We start from the raw sequence: 26,859 nt of genomic DNA, 5'->3' as shown, positions 1-26,859 counted from the left end.
TTGAATAGGTGATCAGTATGTGTCCAAAACCTTCTAATAAACAAATATGTCATAGTACAAACAGTGTTACTCATATTCATACAGAAACGTTGTAAAGTTTAGTGAAAGGAGCAGTTTATGAGAGTCAAGATTATTGTTGTGGAGAAACCATAATCTCTATATGACATGTCTATGATGAACAAAAAACCAACTGTCTTAATTGAATGTGGCAATCTTTTATTACTCTTGTAATTTAATTATGTATATCATATATCACAATGTTTCTAAGACACATGAACATAGGGATCTTGAAAGAAGCAGTGTACCTGTCTTTCTCCAAGAACAATTGATTTTGTAGTAGTTTCCACTTTGAGTAGATTTTCTGAATGTGATAAATGGTTACTGTTAATTGGTTTTACAACTTCACTGAGAATTCATCAGCAAACTCATACTGCTGAAAATACCTATGAATACTAAGAATTTGGAACTTCTTATGCATGTCTTATTCACTTCTGAAATGAAGTGTCATTCATAGAGTACAAAAATTTGTGAATGTTATTGCAGTGGTAAAACTCTGAATTCTTACAATACTCTTCATATATTTGAGAAAAGCTCTTATAGAAAAATGATGCTATAAAAGTGAATCACATAACAAATGCTCTTAACATCACCGGGATCTTCAAAAATACCCATAATGAAGGGGAATACCATGAATGTAAATAAAGTGATAAAACTTTAAAATTTGATTCTTTTTTACCATTAGACTGAATTATAAAATTTATTCACATAGATAAATATATTTATTAGTGTAATTAAATGACTGTGGTAAATCATTCACATGTTCCAATTATCTTTGCAGGCATGAAAGCAGTCATACCGGAGAGAAACCCTTTAAGTGCACTCTATGTGGTAAAGCCTTTCCCTATACCACTGTTCTCATATGGCATAAAAGAACACACACAGGAGAGAAGCCTTACAAATGTAATCAGTGTGGTAAAACCTTTGCAAAAAACAGTCATGTTGTGCGGCATAAAAGAACACACACTGGAGAGAAACCTTATGAGTGTAACCAGTGTGGTAAAGCCTTTGCACAAAACAGTCATCTCATAATCCATAAAAGAACACACACTGGAGAGAAACCTTATGAATGTAATGAGTGTGGCAAAGCCTTTGCAGAAAACAGTCATCTCTTAAGCCACAAAAGAACACACACTGGAGAGAAACCTTATGAATGTAAGCAGTGTGGTAAAGCCTTTGCACAAAACTGTGCTCTCTTAAACCACAAAAGAACACACACTGGAGAGAAACCTTATGAATGTACCAAGTGTTGTAAAGCCTTTGCACAATACAGTCATCTCATAAGCCATAAAAGAATACACACTGGAGAGAAACCTTATGAACGTAACGAGTGTGGCAAAGCCTTTGCAGAAAACAGTCATCTCATAAGACATAAAAGAACACACACAGGAGAGAAACCTTATGAATGTGACGAATGTGGTAAAGCCTTTGCACGAAACAGTAATCTCATAAGCCATAAAAGAACACATACTGGAAAGAAACCTTATAAATATACGCGATGTGATAAAGCGTTTGCACAGTAGAGTAGTCTCTGAAAACATGAAAAAAAAACAGTGGAGAGGAGCCTTGTGAGGGTAATTAGTGTGATAAAGCCTTTGCATTTAACAATCATCTCCTAAGACAACCACACATTCTGGAGGGAAACCACACGAATATACCTATGTGGCAAAGCCTTTGCACATAACATCTCCTAATACATAAAAGAACACATACTGGAAAGAAGCTGTCTGTCTGTAACCAATGTGAATAAAACTTTTGGATTTCAGAATCATCTTCACACTCATGAAAGCAATCCTAATGGAAAGAAATCCTGTGAGTGCTTTTAACATGGTGAAACGATTCCACATTTGTATAATCTTCATCATCATGAAAGGATTCATAATGGAGGAAAACTTATGAATGTGTTAAAATGGTGAGGCTTTTCACAAATCTAGAGTCATCATCACCATAAAAGTATCCTTACTGGAGAGGAATTCTGTGACTATAAGCAATATGGAAAGGCCTTTGTGTTCTTTGGTCTACTGAGATCCAACAGAACTGAAAAACTAGCTCAATGGAAATGACCTCCCTTTTCTAAAGGGTAAAGGGAATACGGGGAATAGGAATGAGGGTAGTACTGGGGGAGAGAAAGGAGGGGGACTTCGATTGGATTTTAAAGTAAATAAAATTATTTTTAAAAAGAATACAATGAATGGTGAATATCAATTACATGCAACAGTATTATATAATAAGGTGTTTATGGAAGACTTATTGATAATCCTGATTCTCAATATTTACTGTTTTCAGTTGCCTCACTTTACACAAGAAACTTTGAGTCCAGTGGATGAATATGTAGGGAATGGTGAACTAACACCAGCCAGGAAGTACTCTGAGAGTAACACAACAGTGGCAGCCTGTAGATGTTTCTTTGTGTACACATACCTATTGTTCCAGGGGTTCTATTGAAAACCATCACAACTCAGACTGAATTTTGAGATGTGAGGGAGGAGTCTTTCTTTTCCATGTATGACTCTGCTTCTGGCCTAGATGGGTAACCATGTTAAGGGTGAGTTTTCTTTGCCTGACTTCATCTGGAGAGTATCTTTACACATGGACACCACCAATCAAATTTGATAGATGGCCTTTGACACAGATCCCTGATAATTCTCCCCCCCCCTTCAAATATCGGATAATTTGGGTCTGTGTCCTTGTTCTTATTCATATAATAGGAATGTGCTCTTTAATGCAAATCAAGCATCCTTGAATTGCCTAGCATTAAACAATTATCTACACCTATGCTTGGAGCATCCCAGGCACTCCCCGAGGGATATAAGCCTCTGTTTTCTGTTTTCTGGAATTAAAGTTGAACTTACTTTCTGAGGTGGTTCCCAGAGTGGCTGACCACAGTTATGCTTGAGGGCTTTCCAAGCTTTATGCTAATCATCTTCTGCCCCTTTTGCCTTCCTGGGCTGGTGGGAAACAGCCCTCCAGGCAGCAAGAGAATCTCGATCTCTGAAATGCTTGTGATGAAATGTCTCAGACTTCATAGCATTTCAAATTTCACATGTTTCTGGATGTGAAATGGTCAATCAAACAGTCTTGCGGTGGGACTCTTTAAAATGAGTTATACTTACTGTTTAGTTCATGGTAAGGTTGCAGGCAAGCTTCATGGTATGAAATCTTTTGTGGTGAGTACAGTGGCCCATAAAAAGAAATAAGAGCAGAAATTTTATTTCTCTGTTTTTAATAGATGAGCACTGTTCTGATAATGTATGGGTGGATGGCAGAGGAGAGGAACTCCCCTTTTGAGTGGTCTAGGGAAAGGTGATAGGGGAAGATGGAGGGAGGGTGAGACCAGTTTGAGTTGAGGGATTGACCTTCAATCAGCATATATAATGAATAAATTGTGAAAAATAAAAACAATTAATGAAATGTAGTAAGAAAAACAAAAAAAAAGCAAAAATTTGAGTCTAGTTTGGGTAACTGCCCTCCCTCAAAGAGAAGAAAGAAGATATATAAAAAGAAAAGAAAAACAGAATCTTTGTCTTTGTCACCTTTCTTCCCTGTGGGCTCACTTGAAGATCACTATCCAATGGAGACCATGCTTTTCTCTCTGAAATTCATGTTACCATAGAAGTAGGATTCAAACCTGGAACTAATGGCAGAGGTTCCTAGTTAAAATACCAAATCAAATCTACCTGCTATTTTCTCCCAGCAATCCTTCACTCCTTCCATGTTATCTGGTCTTCCAGGCTAGTACAGCCCATGCAATACCCTGAATTCTCCTTCCCAGGGCCTGAGCTAACCTCACTCCCCCCCTTACCCATCTATAGGCAAACTATTTTGGCTTTCTGCCACTGTCAATAGCCATGCAGTAGCAACAGCAAAACAGCTGTAGATCTCATGGAATGTTGCTCCCCTGTTAGCATACTTATGATGAGTTTGTCTTGGAGAAGCATAATCCCAAGAACTGATTTTCCGGAGGACTTTGTGGTCTTATGTAGCATATCTCTGCTTGTTGCCCTTATGATGCCCACATTCCTTATAACATGAGTTGTATGAAAACCATAAGTAGTCTTCTAGCTCATCACTGGGCAATGTTACTGGCATTTAAAATTAACAATGCTTGATCTCTTTTCACATGTTTACTGGAGCAGATTAATGTATTAACCACTGCCCTTGAAAGGAGCCATAGATGTAGATTGTTAGCAATGACCATTATACTTGGAATTTGGAAAAATAGATTGTTTAACAAGGTCAGGGAAGAAGATTTTGCTAATGGCTCTGATGTAAAAAATCTTAAAGAACAATTTAAAGTTAAGAAAATTATACTATTAATAGTAAAGCCAGGGATGTTTTAAGGTTGATGAGCTGAAACAATAGCCCAAGGAAGCATTAGACCTTCAAACTGGGTCTAAAACTGAGACAGCAGTTGATTCCCCTATATTTGTTTTTCCCTCAGCTTCTTGACATGATTTAATAAAAATGACTAATGAGTAGATGCACACCCCTTTAATATTTAAAGTACAGGTGCCGGTACCATGCCATTTTTTATTACTGTTGCACTATAGTACTACTTGAGATCTCAGATGAAGATACTCCAGAAAATCTTTTATTGTACAGGCAATAAAAGATTGTTTTTATCAATTGTTTTTATCAATTCTGGGTTTTTTATTTTTCCATATGAAGCTGAGAATTGTTCTTTCAAGGTCTGTATAGAGTAGTGTAGGTATTTTGATTGGAATTGCATTAAGTCTGTAGATTTCTTTTGGTAGAGTGGCCATTTTTACTATGTTAATCCTACCAGTCCTGGAGCATGGGAGATATTCTGATATCTTCCTTGAAGTTCTTTTTTTCATACAAGTCATTCACTTGCTTGATTAGAGTCACACCAAGGTACTTTATATTATGTGTGGCTTTTGTGAAGGGGTTTTGTTTCCCTAATTTCTTTCTGAGCCCGTTTGTCTTTTATATACAGGAGGGCTTCAGATTTTTTAAATTTAATTTTGTATCCAGCCATTTTGCTGAAGGTGTTTATCAGCTGTAGGAATTCCCTGGTTGAATTTTTAGGGTCATTCATGTGTACTATCACATCATCTGCAACACCAATTGGACTTGATGTGGAGAAAAGTGAACCCTCCTTCATTGCTGGTGGGAATATAAAATTGTACAACCACTTTGGAAATCAATCTGGTACTTTTTCAGAAAATTATGAATAGTGCTACTAGAATATTCAGTTATACCAAGCCTGGGCATATATTCAGAAGATTATCAACCATACAACAAGGACATTTGCTCAACTTTATTCATAACAGATTTATTGATAATAGCCAGAATCTGGAAATAACCTAGATGTCCCAAAACCGAGGAATGGACACAGAAATTGTGACATAGTTATACAATGCAATACTATTCAGCAATTAAAACCAAGGAAATCAGCAAGCAAATGGATGCAACTAAAAAAGATCACTCTGAGTGAGGTATCCAGAAGCAGAAATACGCTCATGGTATATACTCACTTATATGTGCATATTAGTCATATAATATAGGATTAAAATACTAAAATCTAGAGTCCTAAAGGATCTAAACAACAGGAAGAAACTTAGGGAAGATGGTTAATCCTCATTTAGAAGGGCAAACGGGATAGACATCGGTAATGGGAGAAGACAGGGAACAGGGCAGGAACCTACCACAGAGGGCCTCTGAAAGAATCTACCTAGCAGGGTATTGAAGCAGATGGTTAGACTCATAGCCAAACTTTGGGCAGAGAGTGTGGAATAATATGGAAGATTCAGGAGATAGTTAGACCTACATAGGAGAGGCCCTCCAAAGGAGGCCAATTGAGCCAAAAAAATATGGGCCCTTAGTGTCCTGTTCAAATCAAGGATCACGCATGAAGAACACCTAGAACCCCTGCTCAGATGTAGCTCATAAGCATCTCACTTTCCATGTGAGTTCCCTATTAAGGTTAACAGTGACTCTCCCTGACATGAACTCAGTGGCAGGCTCCTTGATCAGCTACTCCTGGAAGGTGCATCCTTGCCAGGCCACAGAGGAAGGTGCAGCCATTCTTGGTAAGACTTGATAAGATATGCTAGAGTAGTAGGGAAGGAGGACTTCCCCTATCAGTGGACTAGGAGAGGGGAGTAGGGGTAGAAGAGCGAGGTAGGATGTAACTGGTGAAAGATGGGGGGGCATATACAGCCAGAAAAAAGTGAATAAATTGTAATAAACAATAAAAAAGAAAAAAATGAGATTTTTTTTTTCTTGAGATGGCTGGACTCAGGCAACTGTCTCTTAAAAACAACTAGAAAGAATAGTATTTCATCTCTACACATTTTCCTTTTCCTTTAATACTATATGCAATAAGTACCCTTGATAAAATTCAGTGTTTTGTTATATATTCCTAGTATTATAATATCACAAAATACTTTACAAATCAAATTTTGATATATGTTAAGTGTGTAAAAATAGTTTATGAAAAAGTGGCTTGAATTTTCAAAAGTGCAAAGAATGATTACTCAAAACTCTGGAGAGTGAGAATGGAAGGAAAATTGATGGAAGAATAATATATAAATAAATTAATATCTCTTACACAGTAGTTATAACATTTTGGTTATTGAGATTTGAAAAACATACACAGAATATTTCTCAAGTAAACAATGTAAGCTATTAGAAATAGCTCCTATGCATGCACCCTGAAGTATTTCTTTATATTCTTCCTCTTGTCACTGAAATGTGTTCTTTGACAAGTCATGCCACTACACCCTGATATTCAGGCTCTAACACTGACCGTTCAATTCTTATTTCAAGGTACTGACTGCTTAGAGCCCAATTAGGAATGAAGTCAGACAATGTTTGATTTCTGTGTCTAGCTAAGGTCACAATTTTTGATGATACATTTTTAGTTCATCCACAATTTCAAAGTAAAATGATTGACTTTCTTGAAATGTTAAATGTTCTCTCTCACACACAGGCACACACACAGGCATACATAATGCATGATACATGCAATAGGAGTTATTGGCAACAGAAGACTTGAAATTGAAAGAGCCAAAAGAGGGCTATATGGGAGGTTTTGTAGGGAGGACAGAGATGTGAGAAATATTGTGATTATATTAAAATCTAAAAAAAGTACATGTTTTCCATGAATAAAGAAATTGAATAATGTAATATTTTGCACTGATGTGATTCAGGACAATCAAGTCTATTCTATCTTAGCACACAGTTAGCTGTGTTTCAGTAAACAGGAGGATAGTTGTGTGCTGGACCTGCCCAAGTGGTCTGTTGTTTTCATATGGATAATGGTGGAACTCCTCATTCAGAGTGTACAGTATATATTCTCTTTTAAATTGACCTAAGAATTTTAGGTATTTTTGTGTGGGAACTGTATAAAATAAAGATCCCCTAAACTTCTTTCTTGGTCCACTTTCTTCTACTGTCTCCTTCCATGTTTTTACACAGAGATGCTATCTAACCTGGATGGTAAAGAGTATTCAGTACATGCAGCAGAAGAATGGACATTTTTGTCTAGTCCATTATGTTAGTTCCTATCTTTCTATTGGAGAATTGAACAACCAAGTTCAGAATTTTCAATGAACAATGTTTATTATTTCCCTGTATTTTGTAGTTATGGTGTGGGGGTTTGCCTCTTTTTATTTGATGCTAGGGATTATTCATTTTTTTGTCTTTTATTGGATGTGATTAACATTTTTAGATAGGAGTTTTGCCTTGATTGGCTTCTGTAGTGAAGGAGTTTTACAGAAATACTGCCCATATTTGGTTTTATTGTACAATATATTTTTATTCACCATTTATTATTGAAAGTTTACTGGATATAGTAATAAGGATCCCTTAAAGATTATATACAATCTGTCTCAGCCATTCTAGGTTTAGAATTTCTCTTGAGAGATCAGGAGTTACTCTAATGAGCCTGAATTTATATGTGACTTAGTCTTTTCACTTGCAACTTTTAATATACTTTCTTTGTTTAATATACTTTTCTTTACATTTAGGGTTTTGATTTTATGTGCTGAGCACAATTTCTTTTCTGGTATGCTTTGTTGTTCTATATACTTTTTGTACTTTTATAGGCTACCCCTTCTTCATTAGGTTAAGGATACATTCTTCTATTATTTTGCTGAAAATATTTTCTAGGATTTTGATGTGAGTTTTGTCTTCTTTTTCCATTTCTATTATTCAGAAGTTACTTTTTTGTACTTTTTAGATTTTTTGGATCTTTTGTACATGGCTATTTAACATTTCTTTTGACATTTTTGTTGTTTTTCTTCTTTTTCTTATTCTTCTTCTTCCTCTTCTCATCCTTCTCCTCCTCCTGCTTCTCTTCTTTCTCAAACTCCTCCTTCTATTATTTTTTAAAATAATTTATTTAATTTTATTTTATGTGCATTGGTGTTAAGGTGTCAGACCACCTGGACAGCTTATGGACAGTTGTTAGCTGCTATGTGGGTGCTGGGAGTTAAACCTGGATTCAATGGAAGTAGAGACAGTGCTTTTAACCACTGAGCCATCTCTCAAGCTCCCATATACTATTATTTTCCTGAAAATATTTCTGGGATTTTGATGTGAGTTTTGGCTTCTTCCTCTATTTATATTATTCATAAATTACTTTTTTGCACTTTTTAGATATTCTGGATCTTTTTGAATGGCTATTTAACATTTCTTTTGATGAAATTATCCAGATGTTTTTGTTTTTCTTCTCCTAGTTCATAATCATCTTGATCTTCATTTCCTTGTCCTTCTTCTCCTCCTGTTTTTCTTCTTTCTCCTCCTCCTCCTTTTTTTCTTTCTCTTCATTCTCCTCATTCTCCTCTTCCTTTTTGTCTTTTCAACATAGTCAATTTAGTCATATATTCACTCTGATTAAAGTTTTCCCTTCCTCTAATCCTGGCAACTCTTTTCCATCTTCCCTTCTAGCCTGTCTAAATTCACCATTATATAAAACAAGGAGGGCTATAATGTATAATAAGAAAATAAAATAGCAAAAAGACAAAAGCAAACACATGTGAGTAGGGAAAACAAAAAGAAAAAGAACCCAAGTTGGGAAATGATGCAGACTTGTTCATACATGCAGGAATCTCATAAAATATTAAACTTGAAACAATGGTATACACACAGAGGAGATGTAGCTTTAAAAGTAGAAAAAAATCTTCAACAAATTAAAATGAGAACTTTGATAAAAAAAATTAAATGCATGCCACAATTCTAGGACATGAGAATCCAAACTTGCCAGTGAGGGAAATTTTTGGCCATCTACCTTTTGGAATGTACTCTTAAAAATACAATTAAGAGTAGTCCCTTGGATAAAATTAGTGTCCCTTGGAGAAAACTTTATTTTAATTTGCAATCACTTATCAATTAGAGATAGGGCTAGGGACAACATTAAAGGCCTTGTGCATGCTGCCTCAGTCTCTCACAGTTCTTCAGTCCTCTTAATTTATAGTGTTTTGTTCTTTGATATCCTCTATCCTTTCTGGCTCTTCTGGCTGAATTATTGAAGCGCCTTGAGGGCATAGTGTGAGGTCTCTCACTGATTTTCTATTTTCTTTATGGGTCTCTGAATTTGTTTCCATCAGCTGCAGTAGGATGATGATGGATGAACAAGATGCTGGTCTATGAGTATAGCAGAATGGTGGCAAGGATCATTTTGTTACTTTTAGTAGAATGTAGTATTTGCTTTTTCCCTAGAACCATGGGCTATGTAATTTCTTTTTCTTGATCAATTAACCAGTGTCAGGTGTGGATTTTAAATCAAACTATAGATTGGTTATTTACTCCTACAACTGTTGCACTAATATTGTCTTACAGGTAGGACATTGTTATAGTTCAAATGTTTGGTAGCTGGGTTAGTATTTATATTTCTTCTCTTGTAGTTGCAGAATACTTCCCATATCAAAGTTGCTAGAATGGAAGTGTGAAGGATATATGTAGGCACAAGCTCTATTTATTTATGTTCAATGATTTGTGTAAGTGTTGTCTTAAGTAATAGGACATTCCAGTCATTTTGTGGAGAGCAACCTATAGTCTTGACAAAAGCCTGTTTTGTTTTGGCATTACAATCACACTACTTTGACCAATACCTCAGTAAAATATAACCGATTACTAGTACTGGATACTTTATTTAGTGACAAGAGATTTCCAGTTGGGATTTTCCTGTTATGTGGGGATTTCATTTATATTGGCTTCTTACATGTATATATTTTAGAAAGTTTCTATTGCATTAGGTTTCTACAGTACCAAACAAAGGACCCTTAATTTTACCTGTCTCTTCTTGTGTTACCTTTTCATTGCCCTTTTCCTTCCAAAATCCCCTTCAATTGTATCCTTTTAGCCCACCTTCAATTTGTAACTACCTATTTTATTTCCCATTCCTAGGGAGAAATCTCTGCCTCCCTCTTATACCCAGTCCTTAATCTGTATTTGTCCCCTGTGACATTATATTTAATTGCTTGCATATCATATGTCTTAAAACTAATATTTATGTATGAGCAAATTCATACCATGTATGACTTTTGGGGTCTAGGTTCTCTCATTCTCAGTTTCCTGCAAAGGTGCCTTTACCTTCAAGTATCATGATTTGATTTTTTAAATGTCTGAGTAATATTTGACTATGTAAATATTATGTAAATGTACTTGTACTCTATATTCCTTTTATAACAAAGCTAGAAATACACACTGAAAAAATGATATAATATTCACAAATGGTGCCAGCTAAACTAGATGTATGTAGATATGTAGAAACATAGGAACAGAGCCCTGTTTTCACTCAAAACTCACCTCCAAATGGGTTAAAACCTCAGCAAAGTTCATGTGCAGTTAAGGTATTTGAAGAGAAACTGAATAATAGCCTTGAATCCATTCACTCAGATAAAAACTTTCTGAATAGAATAGCATTTTTCTTGGCTTGAGTTTCTTTTCTATGTCTTAGACTGTGTAGGTGAGGCTTAACTCTGGAGTTTTTGTTTAACTTCCTCATTTTTTCATTTCTATTTTTATCTAGTTTGCAATTTTAGTGTGTCTTTTTCTACTGTGATATCTTGAACTGTTTTCATCATTGTATTCCACTCTTTGTGTTTTCACAGGCATCATTAAGATTTTTTCCATATCCACTGTAATGTCCTTGAGCATATTCATGTTTTGAAGTCTTTGTCTTCTACTTTGACTCTATTGCATTTTGAAGGGTCTATTCTAGTAGGTAGGGCTCCTGAATTTGCTGGAGTCATATTGTCTTCAGTGTTAATAATTTTGGTTTTGCACTGTGTTTAATTATCATGGACTGGGAACATTGTGATTTTAGGTGTTCATATTTGGAGTTGACATTGGTAAGTTTGTGGTGTTTTGTTTCTTGATTTCTGTTGCCTGCTTTGGATCTTAGGAAAGTGTGTTGGTTGTAGGTTGCCCTTTTAGGAGTGCTTCTAAGACCATGCCAGGTGTGGCCACTGTGGATACTGGGAAGCACTTGTTTCTAGATACTTGGGATGATACTAAAGAATGGGAGTTGGCTAAAGGGGAGGTTGTTAAGGAAATGCTCAGGTAGGAACAATCTGGGTCTACCAAAAGGTATGGCAGAGTTCTTATTGTTTAGATGTAGGGTGGAAGACAATCTCCATTAAAATGGTGTGCTGCAGTGCTGTGGATGAGATTAAAGAGATTGCACTGGACTACAGAAAAGACAGTAAGAATAACTCACCGTGTCCAGCCTTATTTTGTCTACCCATATCCTAGGTAGATAGTTCTTTTATTTATTGCTTTTTGACACAAGTGTGTGGGAGTGGACTAGAAGAGTGGAATGAACCTGTCCTCAGAAGGGAGGAACTCTGGATTCACTGAAGCATTTGGCACAGTGTCTAGAGAATGGGAATAGAGTTGTAGACATTTCCATGGAAATTGTCTTTTACAGATTTGGAAATGAGACTAAGGAATCTTCAGTGAAGGCCAGGAAGGAAAGGGCAGCTGCCTTAGCTGATACTTCAGTGGTGCTATCAGAGGGTTCCTAAGTAGAGAGTGTCTCCAGATATTGGTGGTTAACACAGAGGAATGGAAATGGACTAGAGGAGAGTCTGATAGTCAACAGGGAAGAGGAAACTAGAGAATTACAAGTGATTCTCTGTGTAAAAAGTAAAGATGAACACTCCAAGGTAGTGTTGAAAGGAAAATATTTATTCTAGATATGAAAAAGACTAAAGCCATAGGCATCTGGAAAATTTTAGAGCAGGGAGAGAATGTAGTGAACTAAACAAGATCATTAGGCTGAATTCGATCAGGTGATGAAAATGTGACAAGGAGAGAAAGAGAGAGTGAGAAGCAACAGGAGAAAGGGCTAAGAGAAAGGGATCTAAGAGGACTAATAGAGACCCATGGGGTACAAAATCAAAATGCCAAGCCTAAATAGGATTGAAAAACTGAGGGGGAAGATAAGCCCATGGACTGGAGAAATTTATATTAGGGGGAGGGTTGAGAAGATCTGATAAGAATCAAAAGGTCAGCATGGACTTTGTAACAGGTGCTTGAAATTCTGAGAGAGTTTGTAAGTTAAAATGTGCTTTTTATGCTAATATGTACCCCAAGTTAGCAATTTGTATCAGTTTCTTTTGGACCTGACACCTGGGGTCCTGATGGACAAAAATCAGAGAGATGCTAGAGACCCTTGCATGAAGATAATTATTTCTAATTGTTTTGCTTTCTGTCTCTTTGTTGTGGAATTAAGTCCATTATAGTGAGTTATTACTGAAAGATATATACTGCTTCTTTAGATTTTGTTGCCTTTTGGTTTGATACCAGTTTTTAGAGAAATATAAATGATAATATTTTTCTATCAAACCACACTCAGAGCCATTTAATTTTATTTTAAATACCAAATACATGTCAAAAAAAGTGCAAAGGTATTTCTATCCTCCCTTTCTTTCATAAGACTCCCTGCACTCTTCCCAAAGTTGGGCTATGCATCTCAGCATCTGCTTTGATACCCTCTAGGACGAAGTCTTTCAGAGGTCCTCTGTGGTAGGATCCTGTCCTGTGCCTTTTTTTTCTCCCTCTTCTGATGACCATCCTCTTTCCCTTTCCGAAAGAGGATTGAGCACCTTACCAAGAGTCCTCCTTCTTTATTAGCTTCTTTAGGTATACAGATTTGAGCATGTTTATCCTATATTATATGTCTAATATCAACTTATGAGTGAGTATATACCCTGTGTGTCTTTCTGCTTCTGGGATACCTCACTCAGGAAATCAATCTGGTGCTTTCTCACACAATTAGGAATAGTGCTACTGCAAGATCCAACTATACCACCCTTAGGCATATATCAAAAATATGCTCAAGTATACAAGGAAATTTGCTCAACTATATTCATAGCAGCTTTATTTGTAATAGTCAAAATCTGGAAACAACCCAGATGTCCCTCAGTTGAGGAATGGATACAGAAACTGTGGTATACTTTCACAGTGGAATACTACTCACCAATTTAAAACAAGAAAATCATGAAATTTGCAGGTAACTAGTGGGAACTGGAAAAGATCATGCTGAATGAGGTATCCCAGAAGCAGAAAGACATGCAGGGTATATGATCACTCATAAATAAATTAAGAAAAAAGGAAAAAAAAGAGCAAAGGTTTAAAAAAATATAATCCATAGGCTCATTCATTCCAATGCTTTGTCACTATGGAGAGGCCCTGCTTGACAAGGGTAGTTAGTGTGGCCTTATTGTAGCTGGTGTGACCTTGTTGGAAAAAGTGTGTCACTGGAGTTCTACTCCCTGGTTTTATAAGCCCATGGCAGAGCCTTTCTCTCCCTGTTCTCCATCCTCTCTCCTTCCTTCTCCAACCTCTCTCTATTTTTCACCTGTGCATCCAGATTAGACCTGTCAGCAACTTCCTAGCACCATACCTGCCTGTATGCTACCATACTTCCTGACATGATGACAGTGAATTGTCTCGATTTTTAAGCCATCCTTAATTAAATGTTTTCCTTTAACAGAGTTGCCATAGTCACAGTGTAACCAAACAGCAATAGAACACTGATTGAGACAAGAGCAATACACTAAATTGCCTCTTCCTTTTTAGTAAATCAGTTGACGCTATTTTATCCTTTATTTTTCTGATATAATTTCCATTCAAAGTTGTCATCTGCAGATATACAAATATACAAAGAAATGCTATTGATAATATTTTTATTATTTTTTTCAGATTAAAATATAATTGATTCATTTTTACGTGTCCATTTCTCCCTCCAAACTCTCCTGAGTATCCCTGGCTGCTCTTTTGAAAATACATTACCTTTGTTCTGATTAACTGTTGTTACATATATATGTTTTTATATACTCACACACACATGCATAAGTACAACCTGCTCATTCTGTATATTATTTCAAATTGTGTTTACATGGATGATTATTTAGTATTGAGTAATCAATTGGCATGTTCTTCCAAGGGAAAAGACTTTTTACCTCTCTAATAATGTCTTTGTAGTCTGTAGTTCTTTTATTATATTTTGGGGCCTTGAGGGCTTTTCCCCATGTAAGTTAGCATGTGTACTGGTGTCATCCCCACCTAACTCATGTATGAGCAGACATGCTGATAAGATTTTATGAGTATAGTATTGCTGGGATGGCACTGACTGACCCAGTCGGGTCCCATAACCGCAGGAGAATTAGGGTTTTGGATATTCAGGAAGGTATGGGTTCAGCGGATGACAGACAGAAACAACACCAAGATGTCTTTTGAATCTGCTGCAAATTACTGAAGTCAAGCTAACACTTATATAGTGATTACATAAAGAAGCACCTTGAAGTTGACATATTTCCCAGATCATTTAGACTTTTACCAACAATACAAAGTTTACATTTTAACTGAAAGTGCAACCAGATATAAAGCAGTGTCTACAAAAAATCTCGGCCTAAAAGTTTTTAATCAAAGCAAATAAGGGACATAAAACTTTAAACCTGTGGCTATTTACACAGTTTTATTGCTACTAATTAGTGAGGGGAAGGCCAGGGACTGTTATGGACCTCTGAGCCAAGTCGGCTAAAGATTTACAATCCTCCTTAGAGATAAGACGCTAGAGCTAGCCTGTCCATGAAACTCATAGTATAATATAAAACCTTCTGACCTCCTATGTTTACTTATCTTCTTTTTGCCTCATCATAAACACCTTTATAAAGCTCTTACTCTTTTATTACCTACAATGTTTGGATTTTCCACAAGCAATTCCTGATGCTGAATCTGATTTATTACCTCTTCTAAAATTTTATTTTCCTTCCACTCTTTTTTGCTAAAGCTTTTAGTAATCGATCAGAAATGTGTTTCCTTGAATAGTTAATTGTGATATTCCAAGAAACATAGAGAAACAGCAAAAAGCTCATTAATCCAACCCCACAACCGAGGAAGGATAGGAATCTCGGAGTATGTCTTTTTGGCTCAGGTGGTCAGGGGTGAGCACTTTGCCAGGGACCTCCGGGGAGCCTATTCCCAAGGGAAACGTATCCCCCGCCTACCAGCACAATCAGTGTTATGCTACACAGAAGACACTGGAGTGGATGTGGCACTGGGGGATACAATCTCATGACAAAATACCATTACATTGTTTCTTAGAATGTTATCATCCCTCTCTTGCAATGATCCCTGAGTCTTGTGTTCAGGAGATTTAGATGTGTATTCTAGGGACAAAGCTACACAACTCTTCATTAGGTTAAGTATTAAACTTATCTGTGGTATAAAGACAATCATGTTGATCTTTTAAGTGGTTCATAGTTGCGAAGATTATAGGGTACCAAATATGAAAATATAGTCCTGTGTTTTCTTGAAAATGAATAGCAAGAACACTTTAGAGATCCCTCTTTGATCCACGCTTTTTTTTTTGGATTTCAGATGTTTATTTTCTTTATTTTTACTGAAAGTAAATGTTTTTCTTGTACAATAAAAACATCCAGATTGCACTTTTGCCTCTCTCCACTTTTCCCATAGTCTTCCACCAAAGTCAAACATTACCTGAGTGCAGAATGAGGACTGAAATAAAGCAAGACCTCAAGAGGTCAGCTTGAGAGGGCTCTCAGTGAAAACTGTAGCCTCCTGGTTTACTTCACACCTCATTTTTATAGTCAGAGCAAAATATATCAATACAAGGAAGGGGTTCAAACTCGTTTTCTTAGACCATATCTCTGTATAGCAGAAATAGTGCAAGATCACACAAACAAGATAAAGTAGCTTGGCAAAACATCCTGTTATTGGCAAGGTAAAGGCTAGGAAGGAAACATGTTTTGCACTGTTTGCCAAACAAGCAGCTCTCCATAACCTCCCTTCTACTCTAGATCCACTTCTCTTTCATTTCCTCTTTAGAAAAGAACAGGCCTGTAAGATTCTGTCAGTTAAACAGGAAAAAGAAGATACAACCAAATAAGGCAAAGCCTTCATATATAGTCCCAAATGTACTCATATTTGGAGCTAGGCACCTCAAAGGTAGAGAATATACAGGTTTGTATTTCTGCATCTGTGTTATCTCACTAAGCAAAATACTTTTTCTAATTTTATCAATTTATCTTTAATTTTCATATTTAGAAAAAGCAACTGAATGGTATTTTTTTCTTTCTGTTTTTTTGTTATTGTTGTAATCGTAATGTAATTATATCATTTTTTGCCTGCTGCTATTGAATTTTAACTCCTAAAATTGGCTTTCAGAATAGTACTCTTACATTTTTATCAACTCTATCCCTTTTGATCACAGTTTGACAGATCTACTTACATTTTAAGTATTATGTCCTAATCATTGTTTAAGAGTTGTCCTAGGAAAAATGAAAATAGAACCATATTCATCACCCTGCACAAAACTACAGTCCAAGTGGATCAAAGAACTCAACATAAAACCAGATACACTAAATTGGTTAGAAGAAAAATTGGGGAAGAGTCTTGAACTCGTTGGTACAGGAGACAATTTCCTGAACAGAACACCAACAGCACAGGCTCTAAGAGCAACAATCAATAAAGGGGACCTCATCAAACTGAAAAGCTTTTGTACAGCAAAGGACTCCATCATCAAAACAAAACAAATGCCTACAGATTGGGAAAGAATCTTCACTAACACTCTATCTGACAGAGGGCTAATATCCAGTATATATAAAGAACTAAAGAAGTTGAAATGTACCAAATCAAGTAATCCAATTATAAAATGGGGAACAGAGCTAAACAGAAAATTCTTGATAAAGGAATATTGAATGGCAGAGAAACACTTAAATAAATGCTCAATGTCATTAGCCATCAGGGAAATGCAAATCAAAACAAACTTGAGATTTCATCTTACACCCATCAGAATGGCTAAGATCAAAATCTCAAGAGATAACGCATGCTGGAGAGGCTGTGGAGAAAGGGGAACCCTCCTCTACTGCTGGTGGGAATGGAAAATTGTACAACCACTCTGGAAAGCAATCTGGCACTTTCTCAGACAACTAGGAATAGCGCTTCCTCAAGATCCAGCTATACCACTCCTAGGCATATATCCAAAAGAGGCTCAAGTACACAATAAGAACATTTGCTCAACCATGTATGTATCAGCTTTATTTGTAGTAGCCAGAACCTGGAAACAACCCAGATGCCTCTCAACTGAAGAATGGATACAGAAATTGTGGTACATCTACACAATGGAATAATATTCAGCAATGAGAAACAAGGAAGTCATGAATTTTGCAGGTAAATGGTGGGAAATGGAAAGGATCATCCTGAGTGAGCTATCCCAGAAGAAGAAAAACACACCGGGTATATACTCACTCATATAGACATATAATATAGGATAAGCCTACTAAAAGCTGTCCACCTAAAGAAACTAATCTACAGGGAAGATTCTGGCTGAAATGCTCAATCCCCATCCCAAAAGGCAAAGAGTATGGACCTCAGAAGAAGAAGAAAACACGAAACAAGTTAGGAGCCTCCCATAGAGGGCCTCTGAAAGTCTCTGCCCTGCAGACTATCAAAGCAGATGCTGAGACTTATGCCCAACTGTTGGGCAGTGTGCATGGGATCTTATGTAAGAAGTGGGATCTGAAGAGGACAGGAACTCTACAAGGAGAGCAACAGAACCAGAAATTTGAACACAGGGTTCTTCCCAGAGACTCATACTCCAACCAAGTACCATGCATGAAGATAACCTATAACCCCTCCACAGATGTAGGCCATAGCAGTTTAGTGTCCAAGTAGGTTACATAGTAATGAGAAGAGGGGCTGCCTCTGACATAATCTGATTGGCCTGCTCTTTGATCACCTCCTCCTGAAGGGGGAGAAGCCTTACCAGGCCACAGAAGATGACAATGCAGCCACTCCTGATGTGATCTGATAAACTAAGATCAAACAGAAGGAGAGGTGGACCTCCCCTATTAGTGAACTTGAGGAAGGGCATTTGTGAAGAAGGAGGAGAGTGGGTGGGATTAGGAGGGGAGTAAGGAGGGGCTTATGGGGGATACAAAGTGAATAAAGTATAATTAATAAAAAATAAAAAAATAACGTATAGTTTGCAAGTACTTGTGGCAACTACCTAGTGATTGACAAGCCTATCTAGGCTACAGAGATCATGTCTCAAAAGAAAGGAAGGAATGAGGGAAGGAGGGAAGAAAGGAGGGATAGGAGGAAAGAAGGAAAGAAGGAAGGAAGGAATGAAGAAAGAAAGAAAGGAAGAAAGAAAGAAAGAAAGAAAGAAAGAAAGAAAGAAAGAAAGAAAGAAAAAGAAAGCAAAGCAAAGAAAGTAAAATGCTAGACCACACTAGTACATGGAGCTGGTCTTTTTAAGTTTTAATAAAATAGATTCAAAGTTTTCCAAGTATATATTCATTTTTATCACAATGACATTTCTCACATGGGGGTGTTTATTTGACTAACCTCAATTCTTATCATTTCTTCTACCAACATTCTGCAATTTGGTTAATAAAACAATAATCAACTAAGAAAAGGCAGAGTTAAAAATGATCCTATATGCCAGGCAGTGGTGGCACATGCCTTTAATCCCAGCACTCAAGAGGCAGAAACAGGCAGATATCTGAGTTTGAGACCAGTCTCAATTTACAGAGGAAGTTCCAAGATAGTCAGGGCTACATGGAGAAACCCTGTCTTGGGGAAACAAACAAACAACAATAAAACGTAGCTGATGGCAGCTCAGTATCCGAGTGGGTTCCCTAGTAAGGGAAAAAGGGACTGTCTTTGACATGAACTCAGTGGCTGGTTCTTTGACCAACACCTTGAGGGAGGAGCAGCCTTGCTAGGACACAGAGGAGTACAATGCAGCCAGTCCTAATGAGAGCTGGTAAGCTAGGGTTGGATGGAAGGGGAGGTGGGCCTCAACTATTGGTGGACTTGGAGAGGGGTATGGAAAATGAGGGATGGAGGTTGGGATTGGGAGTAAATGAGGGAGGGTGATAAGCTGGGTGCAGAGTGAATAAAATGCAATTAATGTAAAAAAACTAAAATTTTAATTAAAAAACCAAAGAGGAAAAAAAAAGCCCTGTATAAAATGTACTCAAAAGAGTACATCATTCACTAGAGTAAACTTGCAGTTCATGATTTGCATTTCAATGATGGAGTTAAATACTCACAAGAAAAAAATAAGAGGCCACAGGGAGGAAGGAGACTTTACTGTCTCCTCTTTATCTGTACATTGCATATTAATAAATCATCTGTACATTCAACCACAAAGTTCTTCAATAACTGCTTCTCTCAGTGGCCTCAACTGGCTACACATGACAATGAGAAACATTCTTTCACTGTCTATGACCTTGGATCCTGATAACCCCATCCTGTCACCTTGTACCTGTTTTGTCACCATGAAACTAAAAACTCAGATTTACAGTGACTTAAACATATAATGTTATTATTTATCATGTTAAAAACAAACAAAAACACAAAGCAGCTATCTAGATATGCTAAAGCAATCCTATTGTCAGTCATTAGCTATCAAAGTTCCTTCTAGCTCTTTGCTCTATTATTCCTACCCAAGATGACTGCTAGATCTCTAGTCCTTTGCTTGCTTGCTTGTTTGGTTTGGGTTTCTCTGTGTAGTTTTCCTGGCTGTCCTGAAACTAGATCTATAAAGCAGGCTGACCTTTAATGCAGAGATCCAAATGCCTCTACCTCACCTCCCAAACTCTGGGATTAAAGGCCTGAGCCACCACCATCCAGCTGATCTCCAGTCTCAGGTAAAGAATAGCTGGGAATATACACCATCACCTCCTTAGAACACTTTTGAAACACTATAGTCGTTCCATTTCTATTCCACTAATCCAGACATAGTCACATGATTATATCTGTTAAAAATTTAAAGAGAGCTGGGGATGGGTCAGTGATTAAAAGTATTGAGAAAGGGGAGGGGAGGAGATGGGAGGGGAAGGGAGTAAAGGGAAAGGAAGGGACAGAAATGAGTATAGTTTAGTGGTAGAGTATATGCTTAGCATGAGTGCGGACCTAAGTGCAATACTCAGCACTGAAGGGAAAGGGGAGCAGTGCAAGGGTACAATTACACAACATTGGTTGATCTCAGTGTATGAAACTAAGTGGAAAATAAGCCAAACATTTAAAAAAAACCTGTCTGATTCCATTTATATGCAACTCTACAAACAACAAAATCATACAGACAGAAAGCAGATCTGCAACCAGAGGGTAAGAAGAAAACAGACTTCAAAAGAGTACAGGAGGACTTTTGTTTTGTTTTTCAAGACTACTTCTCTGTGTAGCCTTGCCAATCATCTCTTTCTATAACAGGCTGGTCTCAAACTCAGAGAGATTCAAATGCCTCTGCCTCCCTGAGTGCTGGGATTACAGGCATGCACCACCATGTCCAGCTTTATTAGAGGACTTTTTATGGGCAAGTAAGTGTTCTATATCTTGATTGTGGTAGTGATTATACTAGTGTATATAATTCCTTAAAACCACTGAACTGTTTTCCTAATTTTTTCACACCTAAATTATACTTGAATAAACTACATAAATTACACAAAAAATATGAAAAAAGTATACATTTCCTACTTCAAATTATAATTTATGCAACATTCAGAGTTTCATTTAAAAAACAAAACAAAGAAATCTCCTCTTTATTCAGTGTGGAAGAAGGGTAGTCACATTAGCCAGAGGATAGAGGTGGGAACTACAAAATCTCCAGCAAGCTTTGGGAAAGGGAAGAAGAGTCCATGTGGTCAGAGAATGGCCAAAGCCAAACACATTTTATCAGAGACTGTGGGTCAAATCTGGAGGAACAAACTGGCCTGGAGCATTACGATACAAAGGGAGTGAGAGTGAAGATGCCTAAGTGGGAGGTCAGAGGATGAGCAGAATGGGAAGTGTGTCCACAGAAACCATCTTAACCCCAAGCACATCAGACCACAAGCAAGTTGGGGAACCCTGTGTGGTGGCATCATAACATGGGTTCTTAGTTCCAACAGGGCTGGAAGTAATGGAGGAGGATATGAAATGAAGAAATAGCCTCAGTAGGGAGAGAAAACAAGTCATTATAAAGAAGAGCAAAAAATAAACAAGATGTGTGTGTGTGTGTGTGTGTGTGTGTGTGTGTGTGTGCATGTGTGCAAAGCCTGATTTCTCAATGTTTGAGAAGACCATTACAACATCAAAAATGCAAATGCTAGATTTCTGGGCTGAAGTTAGAAGTACTGAAATAGTTCACAGTTTCCAATTTTCAGAGACAGAAATATTGATATATGTGAAAATATGGATAAATAGATCCTCTAGCTCCATATGAAGAGAACTTGGGGATACTTGTAACCCAACAGTAATAATGATACTAGTGATGAGAAATTAGCCTCTACCGGGAGAAAGCAGGGATCCCTAGAGAAATAGTTGATTACAGGGCTGCACTTGGCCTATTGTGTAAGCGGCCCTATGTCAGAGGATTAACACAACAAAGGAGAAGAAATGGGTGTGCATGTGTGCCAGAAATACCTTAGATCAAAAAGTAATGATGCTCAAAGAATGATGGAAATGGGACATGTTAAAAAGACACAGAAGGGGCTAGAGAGATTGCTTTGAGGTTAAGAGCACTGTCTGTTCTTCCAAAGGTCCTGAGTTTAATTCCCAGTAATCACATGGTGGCTTACAACCATGTATAATGAGATCTGTTACTCTTTTCAGGCCTGCAGGCATACATGCAGGCAGAACCCTATATAAATAATAAAAATTCCTTTTTAATAATTATTTTTATTAATTACCATTTATTCATTTTGTATCCCCCTGTAGCTTGTTGGGAGCCGCGTGAGCGTTTCGCCGGCAGAAACACACGCGACCACAGGAATTCTTCCGCAACAAAATCTTTATTAGTCACGCCATGAAAACAGAGAGGAGAGAGGTCGCCCGGCCACCTCTCGGGCGCGGGCGGCATCCCGCAGGCCGCGGCCCCAGGCGGGGAAATGGAGAAGGAGGAGAGGAAAGAGGAGAGGGGAGGAGAGAGGGAGCCCCCGATGTGGCACTGTTTATATAAGCCCAGGTCACACCTGAGTGACTTGTGAATACCCTGACTGGCTGCTCACTTTTACCCTGCCTGATGACTTGGGCCCATCATGCTTAGCGGGCTTGTGACGTGTCAATACCCTGATTGGCTGCTCACTCTTACCCGGCGTGCTTACGCAATCCTTAGCATGCTTACGCAATCCGCGCATGCGCCCTGGAGATGTCAGCGCCACCTAGTGGCGTCTGAATCTCGGCTCTCCACAGTAGCTCACTCTCTTCTCCCTTCTCAACCACACCCTCTCTCCCTCTTCCCCACCCATGCCCCACCCTCAGTCCACTGATAAGAGAGGTCCTCCTCCCCTTCCCTCTGACCCTAGTCTATCAATTCTCATCAGGAGTGGCTTCATTGTCTTCCTCTGTGGCCTGGGAAATCTGCTTGCTCCTCGGGATGAGCTGATCAAAGAGCAGGCCAGTCAGTTCCTGTCAGAGACAATCCCTGTCCTCATTACTATGGAACCCACTTGGACATTGAACTGCCATGGGCTACCTCCATGAAGGGGTTCCAGGCCATCTCCATGTGTGGTCCTTGGCTGGAATATCACTCTCAGAAAACACCCCTCTTTCCAGACTTTTTGGATCTGTTGCTCTCGTTGTGGAGCTCCTGTTCTCTCCAGGTCTTACTATCTCTCACTTCTTTCATAAGATTCCTTGCACTCTGCCCAAAGTTTGGCTATAAGTCTCAGCATCTCCCTTGATACCCTGTAGGGTAGAGCCTTTCAGAGCCCCTCTGTGGTAGGCTTCTGTCCTGTTACCTGTTTTCTCCCTCCTCCAATATCCATCCTCTTTGCCTTTCTGAATAGAGACTAAACATTTTAGCCAGAGTCCTCCTTCTTGATAAGCTTCCTTAGGTATACAGATTTTAATATGTTTATCCTATATTATATGACTAATATCCACTTATGAGTATATACCCAGTGTCTCTTTCTGCTTCTGAGAAAACTCACTCAGTATGATCTTTTCCAGTAGACACAGAAGCTGGATATTTGAGCTCTTGGTCAAATGACAAAACAATTTAAACATCAAAATGAATGGTTAGAATATCTATGTCCTCCCAAAATTCCTATGTTGAAGTCCTAAGACACAAAGTAACAGAACTGCATGATATCTTTGGGAAGTACTCAGGTCTTGGGGGTGAAGTCCTTATAAATAGATAAATAGGTTCATAACCTATAAAATCATGTGGCCTTTTAGGCCACTTAGATTAAAGTGAAAACAGGACTGTAGACAAGCATGCCCCCAAGTAGACTTCATATTGTAACATTAGACTTTCCAGAGTTGACAACTATGAAAAATAAACTCTTTGTTTATAAATCATTTGTCATAGAAACCCCCACAGCTAAAACAAAACAATAACAGTACAGTCCACTACAGAAGGCACATAAATCCATATTGATGTAAGTGTATGGCAAATGCATTAACATTCTGATGAGGACCAAGACAGTGTCATGGGAGTCCAGGGTATTAACTCTGTAGTAGAAAAGCCTGACAGACACTGATTACAAGTAATTAAAGTTAAAGTATGTAACATCTGACAGGACACAGTGTGTTACACTGGTGTGAAAACCTTGTCCAAGTTTATATATTTATCCATGACAACACAGAGAGCTGAGAGAGAGTCTACAAAAATAACTAACCTGGCATACTAGCCATATAGTACAGGATAACCATGGTACAACCCACAGACCCAAATAAACTAAGTAACATGGAGGGTTGAAGAGAGGATCCTTGAATCCCACTAAGAACGGGAAATAAAATAGACATCACAGACATGGGAAGTGGAGGGAGAGAGGAAGTGGGTGGGAGAGGGGGGTGAAGAGAGGAACAGAAGAGGGTATCAGGTTTGGTAAAGGGGGCAGGGGGTGAGATGGCTGGGGGAGAGGGAAAATGGTGTTGGGGCATCTCTGAGACCAGAGGAAGACCTGGAATTTTGGAGGCACCTGGGAAGATATGGGGGTGACCCTGGCTGAGACTCCTAATGCAGGGATATTAAGACAAGTAGATACATCCTGTAGCCAGAATATGGAGGGGGACACCAACCAATGCACAAAACCTTAGATGCAAATTTGTCCCCCTATAAGATTTGCAGGGATAAATGATGGAACAGAAATTGAGGAAATGGCCAGCCAAGGACTGGCACAACCTGAGACCTAACTCATGGGAGAGACCCAACTTTCCTGAGAGGAGATTTTTAGGTGTCACTTTGTGTTTGTCTTGTAGGAGTTGTGAAATCTGTGTTTATTTAATTTGTATTAAAAAACATCAAAGGTATCTCTGGTCCAGTGTACATTTTTTCATGTTAGAGTTTCCTTAGGTCTTTTCACGTAAACTTGGCTATATGTTTTTGGCATTTTCTCTCATACCCTCATTCTTTCACAAACACAGTACACATTCTTGAAATTTGTGATAAATACAGAAGTCACATCATGCTGGAAGATTATGAAATTAGTGGCAATAGAATAGTCACTTAGTTTTCTGTTTTCCTCTGTTTCTTACCAGGTGGCTTTCCTGATAATAGATAGAGATTTTGGATTGTCCTTTAACAAGCACATAAAGACAATTTGCTCTTATGTCAGCAGAAGGCAGAAGAGACAACATGAAGGTGGATGATACCACTTGTCCAATTTACTCCTTTTTTGGGCATCTTTTGGTGATCTGTCCTTTTTCTTCAGAAGATTCATTTGTCCAGTGGTCTCCATATTCTTTAGTTGGATGTTTTTATTCTCCTAGAAACATAAAATCCAAATCCTGCCCCATCCCTAATTCTGGGGAGAGGGTAGTTCCTTTTTAGGCAGGTTATATCTTTTATAGGGCAAAATGTTTGTTTTTTTTTGGAAATAGAAAAAGTATAATCTCTCAATTAAAGTTTAAAAATCTTTTAAAAGTTTACAATTAAATATATCTTCAAGTGTATTTAATTTTAAATAACAAAAGATATTCACTTTGAATTTCAGCCTGCTTTTTACAAGTAGCTTTTAAATGAAATCACTGTAAATCTTATTTGCCTGTCTCTGACTCCCTAATGGTATGTAAAAGTCATGTGCCTCCTGAATGCTGGGGTTAAGGCTATGAACCATTCACACCCTGTTCATTGTAACTCCTGAATTTAGAAAACAACTAATTAATAGAGAATGGCCTGTCTCTGCTGGGATTAAAGACATGGTCTATTACCACACTGCTCAAATATTTTATTTTCACTCGAAATTATTCCAACTCAAACAAGTTTGTACCTTTTGAATTTACTTAAAACATTTAAAATCTCTTAACTTTTTAATGTGAAACAATAAAAATATCATTTTTTATTTAAGAAGAAAACTTTAGTCTTTATAAGTCAGTTTGGACTGAATGACCAAGCTATCCAATGAACAGTTACTTCTGCTTATTCAGGAGATCTTTCCTATTCATATCTAATCATTATCAATTTTGATGTTGTCCACTATTCTTTACTTTTTGAAACAAAGGCAAAACCTCTTTCACAATGTAGCACATATCTTGGTTTCAATGCTGATTTCAGAACTTCTTTAAAATATACAAGCTGTCAGTAGACTCCTGTCATACGTTCAATGCACATCCCATCTCTCTTTCTTTTTTTTTCTCTTTTTTTCCATAATTTTATTTTTCTCATTAGTTACATTTTGTTAATTCTGTATCCCAGCTGTATCCCTCATTCCCTCCCCAATCCCACCCTCCCTCCCTCATCTCCTCTCTGCCCCTAAGGATTGATCATCTTACCCCATGTCCGCTCAATTGATTATCTTTTTTAGGTGTATAGATTTCATTATGTTTATCATATCTTATAGGTCTATATAAGTGAGTATATCCCATGTTTCTCTTTCTCCTTCTGGGATATTTCACTCAGAATGATCTTTTCTAGATCCCACCATTTGCCTGCAAATTTCATGATTTCATCTGAAAGACTCTAACTAGCAGTGTTTTCAAAGCAAAGACTCATGACCAAACCTTTGGCAGAGTACAGGGAATCATAAGAAAGAAGGGGAGTTAGTATGATGGGGAAAGGATAGGAGCTCCACAAGGACCAAATATATCTGAGCACAGGGTCTTTTCTGAGACTGACATTCAACCAAGGACCATGTATGGATATAACCTAGAACCTCCACTCAGATGTAGCCTGTGGTAGCTCAGTAACCAATTGGTTTCCCAAAGTGAGGGAAACAAGGACTATTTCTAACAGGAACTCAATGACTGGCTCTTTGGTCTCCCCACCCCCGAAGGGAGGAGCAGTCCTGTTAGGCCACAGAGGAGGGCTTTGCAGCCAGTCCTGAAGATACCTGATAAAACAGGATCAGATGAATGGGGAGGAGGTCCCCC

At 37.9% G+C, this 26,859-nt stretch overlaps 1 protein-coding gene across 1 annotated transcript; it reads left to right on the top strand.

Annotated features, from left to right (window-relative positions):
- Positions 1 to 794: 794 nt before the first annotated feature.
- Positions 795 to 6,875, top strand: LOC132650598 (zinc finger protein 3-like; the record flags this gene model as incomplete). The annotated part of the gene is made up of 2 exons (XM_060375946.1): positions 795 to 1,224; positions 6,850 to 6,875. Coding segments are annotated over 2 exons (456 nt in total), but the record flags the coding sequence as incomplete, so codon positions are not given.
- Between the last annotated feature and the right edge of the window lie 19,984 nt (positions 6,876 to 26,859).

This window comes from Meriones unguiculatus (genome assembly GCF_030254825.1).
Source record: "Meriones unguiculatus strain TT.TT164.6M chromosome 13 unlocalized genomic scaffold, Bangor_MerUng_6.1 Chr13_unordered_Scaffold_28, whole genome shotgun sequence".
Lineage (NCBI taxonomy): Eukaryota > Metazoa > Chordata > Mammalia > Rodentia > Muridae > Meriones > Meriones unguiculatus.
Note: the sequence above shows the minus strand (reverse complement) of the source record. Positions and strands in the feature narration are given on the sequence as shown.